The sequence below is a fragment of the Macaca fascicularis genome, chromosome 17, assembly GCF_037993035.2.
Source record: "Macaca fascicularis isolate 582-1 chromosome 17, T2T-MFA8v1.1".
In the NCBI taxonomy this organism is placed as follows: domain Eukaryota; kingdom Metazoa; phylum Chordata; class Mammalia; order Primates; family Cercopithecidae; genus Macaca; species Macaca fascicularis.
In genome coordinates this window covers 63812010-63825664 of record NC_088391.1, presented here as the reverse complement: position 1 = coordinate 63825664, position 13655 = coordinate 63812010, and the positions used below count along the sequence as shown (strand labels likewise).

Below are 13655 nucleotides of genomic sequence, written 5' to 3'. Positions count from 1 at the left end.
TAGAGATTAGGTTTCACTATGTTGCCCAGGCTGGTCTGAAACTCCTGGGCTCAAGTGATCCTCTCACCTTGGCCTCCCAAAGTGCCTGAATTACAGGTGTGAGCCACTGTACCTTGCATAGAACACATTTTTTTATCTAAAACAAACCATAACTGAAAAAAGTTTACTATTAAAATTAATTTTGAATTGCAACCTTACATTTTAGATCCAAACACAGGATTCTATGTAGTAGCCCACAAATGTAACAGTGTATTCAATTTACTCTACTACAAACACTGAATTTTAAAATTTCCACTTTTTGGCAGAAACAATCTTAGGAGTGCATGCAGACATTCAAAGCAACAGAACATGACATAATAACTGTTCATGTTCACGAAAACTGGTACTTGTTACTTATCAAATTGTTCAGCTTGAATTGGGACATATATGGGTCTTTTATTTGCCTGAGAAAAGTACTTTCCTTTGTAGAAAAAGTATAGTCTTTGAGTAAAAAGCCATTTTCATTCGTTTGAAAAATGGCACGCCGTTTCCATACATTTCTCTTTATAATAACACAGGTTGTTTAATCAAAAAAATGTGGCATTTGATAATAAAAACTTCTAACATAAATGAAAAAGATGAGGCTAATTATACCTGACTAGAACATTATGTATAGGCATGCCAGAGGCTTTACTTAAGCATGATTCAGGGAAATCACATTCCACATAAAGATTAAAACATAGGAAGTGACAAAGGAAGCCAGCATCACATATTTGAATATTAAAAATTTAACCTCTGAAAAATAAAACAGAATATTTTTCCTTAAGTTTCACTATATACAAAATATATATGATATTCCCAAAATATATGAGTTTAAACACATAGGCAACATAGACACTCTATACTCAAAATAACTTCAGTAGATTCTCTGTCTCTCTGCTGTCACACACACACACACACTCCTAAAAAAACACGAGGAAAGTGAACTACAGAAATCTTTTAAATAATATTCTCATAATGACCTTGGGTTCACCATTTCTTTTGCATGGTAACTTAATGAGCGTATCAACTCTTTTACATGGTTGTCACATCAGGATGAAAGGGGGCTTTAAACTCATCAAGCTGCCCACTTGATGCTTCAATCTTTACAAGCACATTTCTACTGAATTTGGCTTCTGTCTGAATACTACTGATAGAGAATGTGTTCGATGCTAAGGCATTCTGAAAAGTCCTAGCTTCACACTTTCTTGCAGTGATCACCCAGTGATCCCTATTCTACTGCTTTAGGTCTTGCCAAGTAAGAAATCCAGCTCTTTCGTATGTGAACGCTTAAAATATTTGTAGGTAGTTATAGCCTATCACTAATAGGGCACTTTTGAATCTTTTTGCAGTTATGGCGTATTCCTCTGAAAACCTTTTAGTTTAAAGCTTGGGTGCCCAGGTATCAGCATAGTTCTATAAGGTAATTACAGATGACATTCTACATATAACTTCTATTACTGTAGGATAATATCTCCATATTCAAACCTTCCAGGTCATTTTCACATTTCACATCTAAGCCTATAAAACCAATAAATCATAGGTTTTCTGGACCCAACTGCATGATCTTACATTTATTCCTATTAAAATTCATTCAGTTCATTAATTCTCCCTGAAAAGATCTATTAGATCCTTACTTCATTATTCAATTAATTTGTTATTCTTCTCTGTTTTACATCAACTTTGTTAAATGTAGTTTTAATTTTTCCTGAAATCACTGACAAAAATGCAGAAATATAGTACTGCAGGATATTACAGATGAGCATCATATACCCACTTCTTAATTAATGATTCTCTAACAACATTTGGATAAAGCCCTTCAACAGTTACTAATCCATTTACCTGGCCTTGAACTGTCCCCGTATTTTCCCCATATTGTTTAAAAGGATGTCATGGAAAGTCTTATCAAATCCCTTGTTTCCTATCTAACGCATTTCCATGCTTTACCCCTGCAATATATCTCTTAAAAATTGAAATGTAGTCTTCTTTGATTTATTCTTAGAGAACCCATCCTAACTCTTGGTGATACTTGCTTATTTCAATAGCAATCTTAAAAACCACTGCAAGCATGGCTGCTTACCGAGCATAATCTATGCCATACACTTAAAATATATTGTATCTGCGAGGTGGCGGGCGCCTGTAGTCCCAGCTACTCGGGAGGCTGAGGCAGGAGAATGGCGTAAACCCGGGAGGCGGAGCTTGCAGTGAGCTGAGATCCGGCCACTACACTCCAGCCTGGGTGACAGAGCGAGACTCTGTCTCCAAAAAAAAAAAAAAAAAAAAAAAATATATATATATATATATATATATATATATATATATATAAAATATCTAAGGCTCAAAGCAATCCTAAATGGTTAGAATCATCACACCTATCTGAAGATGGAAAAAACAAAGGTTCATCAAAGTATTTACATCCATTATAGTTAAAAAAAGTCAAGTAATTTGCTTAAAGTTTATATAAGATTGCATTAAATTATTTATAATTTATCAAAATATGATATGTAATGTAATATATCAATATGTTCCTTAATAGTTGCAAGAATCTACTATCTTCTTCCCTTTTATGAAAACAAGATGGCATTTGTTGACTCCCTTTATTCACTCCCATTGTTCACCAGGAGTATTAAAAACGTAATTTCTGAAGTTTCTCGGTAACTATGATTTGAAACTTGTATGTAAGAATTCTTAATAATCACTCTTTGTTTAAATTTAATTAAAAATACACAAAAAAGAAAAAAAACACATTGTAAGTTTCAATATGTATGAGGTACAAAGGAGGATACATATTTATGAGGTACAAAATCTCTATCTGTCCACCAACCACCCAACACCCAATTTCCTTCTCCAGAAGCAATAAATGTTAATAGATTTTTCCTGGTCCTGATATAAAGAGCCACTTACTTCCTTTTGTACAACTACACTGTTGTATTCTGTAAATGTTTTCATGAATTACAATTCTTTTAACTACTGCCTAAATGTCAACTATGCTACAGTACATAAGGTGGTATATATAGCATTTTGAACCTAGCAAGTATACCTGCAGGATAACTTATTAGAAATAAAATTTATTGATCAAGAGCAATGTGTGGCTGGGTGTAGTGGCTCAAGCCTGTAATCCCAGCATTTTGGGAGGCTGAGGCAGGCAGATCACTTGAGGTCATGAATTTGAGACCAGACTGGGCAACATGGCAAAACTCCGTCTTTACTAAAAATACACAAATTAGCCGGGTGTGGTGGCACGCACCTGTAATCCCAGCTACTCAGGGGGCTGAAGCACGAGAATCGCTTGAAACAGGGAGGCAGAGGCTGCAGTGAGCGGAGACTGTGCCACTGCACTCCAGACTGGGCAACAGAGTAAGACTCCGTCTCACATACATACATTCCATACACACACACACACACCAGCTATGTGCATTTGTACTTTTGATAGGTATTACTGAATTACTCTCCATATTAGTTGTACCAATTTAAAATCCCACTAACAATGTTAAGATTGCCTGTTTTTCCATACCCACGCAAACACAATGTATTATCAACCTTTTGGTTTTTGGTGGAAAACAGGCTTTTTTTTTTTTTTTTTTTGAGACAGAGTTTCACTCTTGTTGCCCAGGCCGGAGTGCAATGGTGCAATCTCAGCTCACTGCAACCTCCGCCTCCCAAGTTCCGTTCAAGCAACTCTCCTGCCTCAGCCTCCCAAGTAGCTGGGATTACAGGTATGTGCCACCATGCCCGGCTAATATTTTGCATTTTTAGTAGAGACAGGGTTTTGCCATATTGGCCAGGTTGGTTTTGAACTCCGGACCTCAGGTGATTCAACTGCCTCGGCCTCCCAAAGTGCTGGGATTACAGGCATGAGCCACCATGCCCAGCTGAAAATAGGGATAGTTTTAATATGAATTTAATGACATGACTGTGACAGATATTGCAAATATTTTTTCTAAGATTGCATTTGCATTTGTTTTTTGACTTTCCTTATGGCAGTAATGCCACACCAACATTTTCCATTTGTAGGGAATCAAGTTTATCAATTTATTACTTCTAAAACTCCTAAGTTGCAAAGGCCTTTTGTAATTAAAGATTATAAAAACATTCCCCTATGGCATCTTAGGTTTTTAATGGTTTTACATTTAAATCTCTGATCCATATGAAATTTATCTCAGTGTAAGTTATGAGGTATGGATCTCAATTTTCTTTTTCCCCTAGTTGGCTACCCTAGTGACCTGTCACAATTCATTGTTCTTATCTAGAAATGCACTTACTTAATTTTTCCATATAAGCTACAAAACTTATTTGTCTGGTTTTTAAAAAAATATCTTTGGGTTCTATTTGGCTTACATTAAATGTATAGTTTAACTTAAGGAAACTGACATTTTCATGAAAAATAAAATTAGTTCTCTATGTACACTACCCCAAAATTTAACTTCAGATGAAGAAAAGGCATGATGTAAAAAATATAGTTATAAATATTTATGTGGAAGAGTACATGTACAAGAATAGCCATGATAATTGTGAAAAAGAATTTTTAGTGTTGCTCTGTCAAGTTTCACAAAGTCATTTGAAAATTTTGGCATGAATTACACTTAATTTATATATTAATTAAGAAAGAATTAAATTGATGATACATCTAGAATTCTACTTTTAAAAATATCATTTATCAACATTATGATCCTAAGCAGGGATACTTTTCCCTTCATTTATTGATATTATATCTTAAAAAACAGATAAGTAACTTTAGCTATTTTAAGCATTTTGTTAAAGCCTAAGCTTATTTTGAGTTTTACATTCCCAGATATTATTCTCATTCATTTACTCATTTATCCATAAGTCTCTGGTTCTGTATAGTTCTTTACAGTCCTGAGCATTAGCTCTATTTGCTGCTCAAGGGTTATTTTTAGTAGTATCTACAAAGACTTTTTTTCCCTTGTCTTGATTTTAAAACTATCATAAATATTTAAGGTTGGCTGAAAATTAGGCTCTAAATAAGCAAGGCTTTACTATGACTTCAAAGAATTATGAATAAATAAGCTTCCTCTTATCTGGCAGTTTGAAAATGAGGTCTTCCAGTTTATCTAAAATTTTAGTGGAAAATTCATTAGAAAGATATCAACTTGTGAAGAACAAAATTCAATAAACTTTCACAACAAAACTAAATTGGACAAATTATTCTATGATAATAGTAGTTATCATAGGAAGGCACTGTTCTAAGTGCTTTACAAACATTAAATAATTGAATCCTCTATTATTTAACAGATACTTTTAGGTATTAGAGTACTGCATGGCCTTCAGGTGAATATCAGCTGCAAATGTATGGACAAGTAGGATCAGAAGGATTTAGGTTAAGAGCGTAGGACATAACAGAGCTTACGATAAATATAAATTGGTCAATTTTATGGTCAGATTTACTATTCTCTCCAACTTTACAAAACCACACAGTAGCTATCAAGTGAAGAATATAAGTTCTGATTTACTAGGTAATATCTTATGCTTTCTTTTAAACCTTATTAGTTTGCCCATAAATCTTATTCTAGAGCCATCCCTAAAAATATACACTCCTAAAACTACACATTAAAAACTGACATCAACACAAAGTCAAATGAATCTTTAGGGGACATCACACAGTTTTGTAACTGGAAGGGTTACACATAATGAAATATAAAACATGAAGGCTTTATAGGAACTCTAATGAAAGGAGCTGATTTATATACCATGATCTTTTATACTATGATCTTTACTTTTTTTTAGATAAACTAAAAAAATTTTTTTTGAGAAAAGAGTCTCACTCTGTTGCCCAGGCTGGAGTGCAGTGGCATGATCTCCGCTCACAGCAATCTCTGCCTCCTGGGTTCAAGTGATTCTCGTGCCTCGGCCTCCTGAGTAGCTGGGATCACAGGCATGCACCATCACGCACTGCTAATTTTTGCATTTTTCATAGAGATGGGGTTTCACCATGTTGCCCAACCTGGTCTCAAACTCCGAGCCTCAAGTTATCCACCCGCCTCAGCCTTCCAAAAGTGCTGGGATTACAGGCATGAGTCACTGATGTTGAGAGTAAGACATACTTCCACATTATAGGAATGACTTCTTCAATATAACATTTATTAAAATTCTTCCATAGGCCAAGTTTATAAAGTTGATGTGAATTCAGAAGTATCACAATTTGAGTCATTCTAAAATATTTTTACAACAGGTTAGTTATATGAAGACTCGCCTTAAATTTTAGTTTTATGTATTGCTTATATCTCAAATTAATCTGGTCTTCATTTAACAACTAAAAGACCCATTGAACTTAATTTCAAAAGTTTATTAGTATGTGAAGGGTATGCAGAAACTTTCACACCATTTTAGCAACTTTTCTGAAATGATTTCAAAATGAAAAGTTAAAAAAATAAGGTAGCCACTGTTTACGCTCTATATAGTCAAACAATTGAAAGTGTAGGATGTTTAATGAAGTAATGATATTTACCATAATGCCTATCAGTTATTTTACTCTTAACAAGGCTACTAAAAATAAATATCATTTTCCATTGGTAAATTAAAGATATATCATTCTCTCTGATACTCTCCTTCCAACACACATACTTTAGAACATACAGATTTTGAAAAAACAAACAAACAAACAAACAAAAAACTAGGAATTATACAATGGTACAATCACTTTGGTGTTACCACTGGCAGGTTTTTAAAAAGTAAAACATTTATCAACCCGATGATTAACAATGCCACTCCTAGGTATTTAGCCAAGATAAATAAAAACACACTTTCAAAAAATTATATGGAAGCTTTATGCATGATAGTAACAAACTGGAAACCACCAAAACGACCATTGACAAGTGAATAAAATATATTCATACTCAGCAATAATAAGGAATGAACTACTGATACAACAACAAAGTGGAATGAAAGAACCTGGACACAGAGTATTTTTAGTCTAAGAGGAGCAAAACTAACCTGTGGTGACAGAAATCAGAAAGTGGTGCCTCTTAAGTAGTAGTGATTAAGAAGGACTGAAGGGCCATAAGGACACTCTCTGGAGTAACTGAACTATTCTATACCTCATTGTCAACATATACAATAATTGCATATTGAAAAAATAAAGCATATAAATTATACCTCAACTGAAATGAAAATTATTCTCTTTAAAATACATTTTCTAAATGAATATATAACAGAAACAATAATGGTTCGAGTTTTAACATTTCTATTTTCATGATGCTTACCTGTCTAAGAGCTGATCATGTTTTTCTAAAGCATCCTTTTCAGCCATCACTGCTCGTTCCTTTTCAGTTACAGCATTATCCCTTGCTTCTCGGAGATTTCTAAAATTTAAACATGCATTTCAGTTACTTCAAATGTGTGATTTATCCATGTTCTTTCTTAAAGATGGACTATCTGACAATCTTAAGGACCCATCTGAGAAGTTGGGGACCCAAAACTATATAAATCTGCCTGGCTTGATTGAGTGTCTTGAAGTGCGAGATACACCAGTGTAGGTGCAAATATGGTCTATCTCGATATCACACCACCCTTCTCAGCATGGGTCAAAGGATAGGCTAAGCAGTTTGTATATAATTTATGTATTACTTACCAGAAGCCAATGAGATAAGTGTAATTACTCATATATTATCCACTAGAAAACTGAGGTTTTGGAAGGTTAATAAATGTCCCACAAAATATTTTAAGTAAAAGATATATTGTGGATAATCAAAATAAAAGTGCGGTTTGGGATATGAGCAAAAGAATCGTTGAAATGAAGAACTTTGAAGTCTCAGTTATATAGGAAGGAAAAGGAAGGAAACACAGGTTGACAGATAGGATAAAGCAGAAGGGACAAAGAATTAGAGGTCCTGATAAGATATGACAGATTAAGTCAAAGTGTAATAGTTGTACAAGCAAGATGGAAGACTGGAGAATGGTGATTTGGAGGTAGAACAGAACTTTTCAGTGGCAGAATTTTGGTGGCTAACAAGATAGTGTATGAAAATCAGTAAGGCTAAATTAAGTAGAGTTGAGATGAAGGTCAATATTTATGTAGGGCTCAAGGAAGTACGAGGCTAGGGTATTGGAAAAGTCATCTATTTAACAGTTGTGAGGACAGTAGGAAGGAACTGAAATTGATAGAAAAAATACATTTAGTGTCAGTTAAGGGAAGCTGGAAGATAACAATGACTAGTTGGGAAATTACACAGCTAGCCATGAGCTTCCAAAGATCAAAATGTTTGCCTTTTAATCAATATGAAACTTTGAATCAAGAAAAACACCAACCGTAAGTTTCTTTCAGATAGTCACCTATTTTTTTAAAAATCTCCTTCTCTAGCAGTTACAACATAAATAACAAGAATGTAATACAAATGATTTTGCTCAACTAATCCCTACAAAGCCCTTATGTTGTATTTTATAACCTACTTTATAGCTGAGTAAACTGAAGTTTAGAGAGCTCATGTACCTAGCCCTCAAGTCACACAGTCTAAGAGGACCATAATTTGAATCCAGTTATTTCTTACTCCAAAGCCAGGGCTTTTTACATCATGCCACACTATTCTCATGAAAAACGGGATTGGAAATTATTATTTTTTATTATTCATATAGAATGTGAGTAGGGAGTCGTGAAAGCCATAAAGTTTTAATAAACTTATCTACTGAATATTGGATAGAAATGCTCAGTACTTATACTTGCTGTACCAGTACTCAATCTAGTCTTTCGCATGGTGATGTTGTCACAGGATCCTTGGGGTGTCGCTTTGTCAGCTGGAAACCTTTGTGGCCAGTGGCGCCTTTGTCCGAGTTATGCTCAGGCCCACTGGGCTTTTTCCACCCACTCGGCCTCACAGACTGTACTCGGCTTATGCTCTACCAGCTGGGATCCCACACCTGCCGAGGGCAAGCCAAGTGCAGAGCAGCAAGGGGTGCGTGAGCAAGTGAGTGAGTGCAGGGTTCAACCACTGCGCACAGCCGGGCACACAGGCTGTAGTGGGGTAGGCAGCTCCAGGCGCTGGCTCCAGGCTCCCTGTGAGGCTGTGAACGGACAGGCATACTGAAAGTTGCTTCCACTGCTCGCACCGGGGAATGCAGTAGTGCCCGGAAGCCTGGAGATGCCAGGAACTGCAGAGCCCAAACAGGTGTCAGAGCCCTTGCTCAGGGAGCTCCTAGGTCTGGGCTCCCCAAAGGGCTGCAGCTCTTCTCTCCTTCCCACTTCTCGTCTTGTTGCAATGTGGTAAGTGAGGGGCGTGTTACAGCCCTGTTTGTGTTACGGCTCTTTCAGTCCCACCATTAAGCAGGTCCCAAGTTCTTGTCCTGTGTTCAGGAAGAATGAGGTACAGAGACAACTGGAGCATGAGTAAGGCAAAGAGGTGCTTTATTGAGCGGCAGTACAGCTCTCAGGAGATCCAGAGTGGGTGGCTCCTATCTGCAGGCAGGCCATCCCAATGTCTGCTCAGCTCCTGACTGAGAGGAGACCCACAGTTGGTAGCTCCTCTCTGAAGTCCAGACGTCTGCCAGAGCCTGAGGTTTTTGTGGGCTTCAGTGGGGAGGAAGTACATAGGTGACAATAGGTAGGCCGGGGGAAAAAGTACCGTAAGTTCTCACTCTGTTCTGTGAAACTGGCGGCACAGCTCCCATGCTCCAGGCCACCCCTGGCTTGAGGTGGGGCTTCACCAGGGACACACTCCTTTCTGTCCAGGAACCTGCCTGCCTCCTGCCACCATCAACCAGCTGTAACCCGGCGCCTGGGCTGGAGTGCCAAAGGGCACCTGCAGGCCTGCACCAAGCCGCCCTCATCCCCGACTTTGGCTGGTCTCCCTCCCGTGCTTGTCAGTGTCCAAAGTCTGGAGGACGCCGAGGTGGCAGAGGGCTGGGGTGTCAGCACTGCCCCAAGAGCAGGCACACCTGCAACAGTTCCCAGGCTTGGCCTCAACTTTGCTCCGAAATCACAGTGGGCGCTGGGAGTAGGGATAGGCCAGGCAGCGGGAACAGGCCTTTCTGAGCCTGCAGGGGAAGAGGGCTCCCTAGGCCGACGAGAGTGAAGGAATGCCTGGGTCCGCAGCTGTGGCTGGGCCGCTGCAGCAGCGCCTGGGAGGGCTCCCACCTCTCCAACTCGAAGGGGTCTGGGTTTCTGCCTGTTTCTGGCTCCTGCCGGCTCAGTGGAGCATGCAGCCCGGGCCGCGCCTGCCCCACTGCAGCTGGCATCTTTACAGCAGTTGCTCCAGATAGGCCACTGCTGCCATCAATATTAACAACAAATTTAAAAATTTAAAAATGTCAACCATTAGAGATTTGTCAGTAAAACAGTTTATAAGCCAGAAATAAAACAGTTTCTTGTTGGAGGACAGGTAACTCTTATTGAAAAGAAAATAAACTACTTTTGTGGGTTATTATATAAGCAGAAGTACATTCTAAAGTAGCTGTCAAAAAATGACATATTGTTATTTTCTGATGCCATCCTGATTGCAACAACCTTCAAAAATAATCTATTCTCAAATGGAAACATGAAAAATTAATGTTAAAGATAGAATAAAATTCTCAAACTATATTAAACATTTATACATTTTTCATTTCTAAATGATCTAAATATTTTAGTCACTAAATCACCACAAACTGGTTTCAATGTTCATTTCTCAAATATAGCCTCATTATTCTATATGTTATTTTGGCAGCAGAATTACAAGTAGATCACATTTACAGGACTAATGAATCACGAATGCTCAATTGGTAGATGGAGACGCTTCAGTCCCTGACATTTCCTTTCTTGCAACAATGGACATTAGAAATGAAAACAAGACACACGGAATGAAATAAAACCTAGAACAAGCTAACATCAGGGCTTGTGAAAGGAGGTATGATTAGAGGGTACTATGTTAAGGCATGTTGAAGTATGATTAGAGGGTACTATGTGAAGTGCTATGTTAAGGCATAAACAAAATTCTATGGCCACAAAGAGGAGTTGATTATTCTTTTCTGGAGTAAGAGAGGTAGGTGAATAAAGTAAAACACTTTTAAAAAGTGACATGTAAGTTGGGCCTTGAAGGACAAATAGGTAAAGCAATTCAGAAAGAGAAAACAGAAATGAACTGGGGAATGGACCAGAAGAAGCTAAGGCTTCTACCAACAGGTCCTCTCACGGGTGTTTGTGGGTAACATTTCTGTGTAATCCCAATCTCCTTATCAAGTACCACACCTTCCATATCCAGTCCATAACCTGCATTCTTTAGCAAAAAGCAGCATAATTCCTTATAACAAATACTTCCTTTAATATTACCAATTCACAGGTTTCATATGAAGTCTAAGAGAGATAAACTGAATGTATTCTTCCACTGACAATAATAGCAATAGCATACTGTTTACCATGTGCCAGAAGCCGTTCTAAGCACTTTACATATCATAACTCATTTAACTGTCTCAACAATCCCACAAAGCAGTTGTATCATTACCTCCATTTTACAAATGATAAGACTAAAACACAAAGAGGTTAAGTATTAGCTTAAAGTCACACAAGAAGTATGCTACGGAGCCCAAATGTGCACCCAAACAATTTGGCTCCAGAGTCTGTGGTGTGAATCATACTACGCTGCCTCTTAAAATTTCCTTTGCTTCACAGATGTTTTCTCCTTGAGAAATTCTGACACTATTAGATTTATATTATATGACCACCTCAAGGCACCAATAGATGTGAAATCAAAATAAGCCTTGAAAGAATTGTGAATATATTATACATTAGCTTTTATGGCCCACAGTATGTAACATGCTTTTTTAAAAATAAACTATTTGATAAAAAGCTAGATGTATTCCTTCCACAGGTAAGACAGTAACTTTCATATAACTAATAAATAATCCATTTCTAAATGTTAAATGCATTAGAAAATATAACAGAAATACAATTATGGAACAAATTACAGGAATTCAAATGTTCTTCAAAAGAGAAACTTGAAAAATTGATAGAAGCTATCTGCAGCATGTACAAGCTAATGAAGCTCAAGTTTTAGAAGTCCAAACCAAGTGTATAATCAAATGTAATTATAACAAAGAAAATGTTTCAAAATACAAAAATCTGAATATATCATCCTTAAAATACCTGTATAAAGTTAACATTAGATTCCAACACTGTGTTTTTCATCATTCTTTCATGTTGTTTCCTAGCAACTCTATGTATCTCCCATATTCACATACGTATTTCTCCCATCCACCCTATGTTGTTTTGGAGACATACTGAGAGGAAAGACTGAAGAAAAGAAATCTTAATACTGTGTGAAATGCAAAGGGAAAGTGAGTATCCTACTTTTATAACTAGAGTGTTCAAATAATGTATTTTTCAACCTGGGGCACTTTTTAGAATAAAAGAGGGTGCTACTAAAAATTATGCCAGAACAGGCATAAATCAGTACTTTCTTAGACAAACCAAGAGATATGGTTAATTAAATTGTAACATTCAAATGAGAAACTTAAAGAGTTAAGTTCTTAATCATTTACTTAAAGGTTTTAATATTCTAATAAAATAGACATAGTTCATACACAATATAGTGCCCTTTGTACAGCAGATAATTTAATATACAGAAGTTTATTCAACAGTAGCTCACAACTGAAACTTGAAAACCTCATTATAAAACATTCATAACAACAGGGTAGAATGTATTTTCCTGCTACTAGATGATAAATTTCACAGTACCAATAGGCTAAATCTATATTTATATCTGAAAAGTGGTAAGAAAAATGTCATGAGAAAAACTTTAGGAATCTTTGAAAATCGAACAGTATCAAATCAAAGTTTGGCAATGCGAGGAGTACGTCTCAGCCTGAATAAACATCCCTAATGCCTCAGAACTTAAAATTTACCAAACATAAATAGTGAAAAGACAAAAACAAACAAACAAACAAAAAACCATGGCTGTCAGAAGAGCTCAGTAGGTGTAACTAAGCAATCTGAACTCTTCCTTCTGTCTTCATGTAAAAATATTTTTGGCTAATAGAAGTAAATATATTTTTCTAGTTAGAACAACAAAGGATTAAAATAGGCTGTTTTATATGACAGGCTTATTTATAGGAAAAGTGTTTGAATTTACTGTCTCTATCTCCAGTGTCTTCCTGGAGACAACATAAAACTGCTCATTTCCATATCTGATGCCTTTGATTTTAAGATGGCATAAAATAGAAGGGTTGCATGTACATTATGTTGTTTCTATTCAATGACTGGTAGTTTTACCTTTATCATAGATGACTGAAAAGTTAATAAGTAGGACATAAAAATGAAATAAACAAAGTGGAAATCTTATTTAATAAAATTTCTTGGGAGAAGCTACACATTTTAAGAGTAGAAACTTTTTGAGATCATTGTTGACTGAAAATGCTACACTTTCCTATCCTTTTATTATAGTTGGTGCCTTGGTTTAAAAGTTTGTGTCCTCCAAAACTCAAGTTGAAATTTAACTGGCATTCTAACAGTATTAAGAGGTAGGACCTGATAATGGTGATTAGGCCATGAGAGTAGGACTGGTGCCATTATAAAAGGGTGGGTTTGGCTCCCCCAGCTCTATCTTCCACCTTCTTGCCTTACACCATGTGATAATGTAGTAAGAAAGCTCTTGCCAGATGCCAGCACGTAGATATTGCACTTACCAGCCTCCAGACCTGTGAGCCAATAAACTTCT

General features: G+C 36.6%; 1 protein-coding gene across 8 annotated transcripts in view; it reads right to left on the bottom strand.

Annotated features, from left to right (window-relative positions):
• The window catches only part of PIBF1 (progesterone immunomodulatory binding factor 1), a 238531-nt gene that overhangs the window by 156652 nt on the left and 68224 nt on the right, over positions 1-13655 (bottom strand). For 7 of the 8 annotated variants that reach the window (XR_012427009.1, XM_005585991.4, XM_015439336.3 and 4 more), the window contains exon 10: positions 7239-7337. Coding sequence is in view for 7 of the 8 variants with exons in the window: in XM_005585991.4 (XP_005586048.3) it covers positions 7239-7337 (99 nt within the window). In the remaining variant the exon portion in view is untranslated. Of the gene's footprint in view, positions 1-7238; positions 7338-9358; positions 10235-13655 lie in introns of those variants that run through there. The other variant, XM_074022132.1, reaches the window with a different exon arrangement.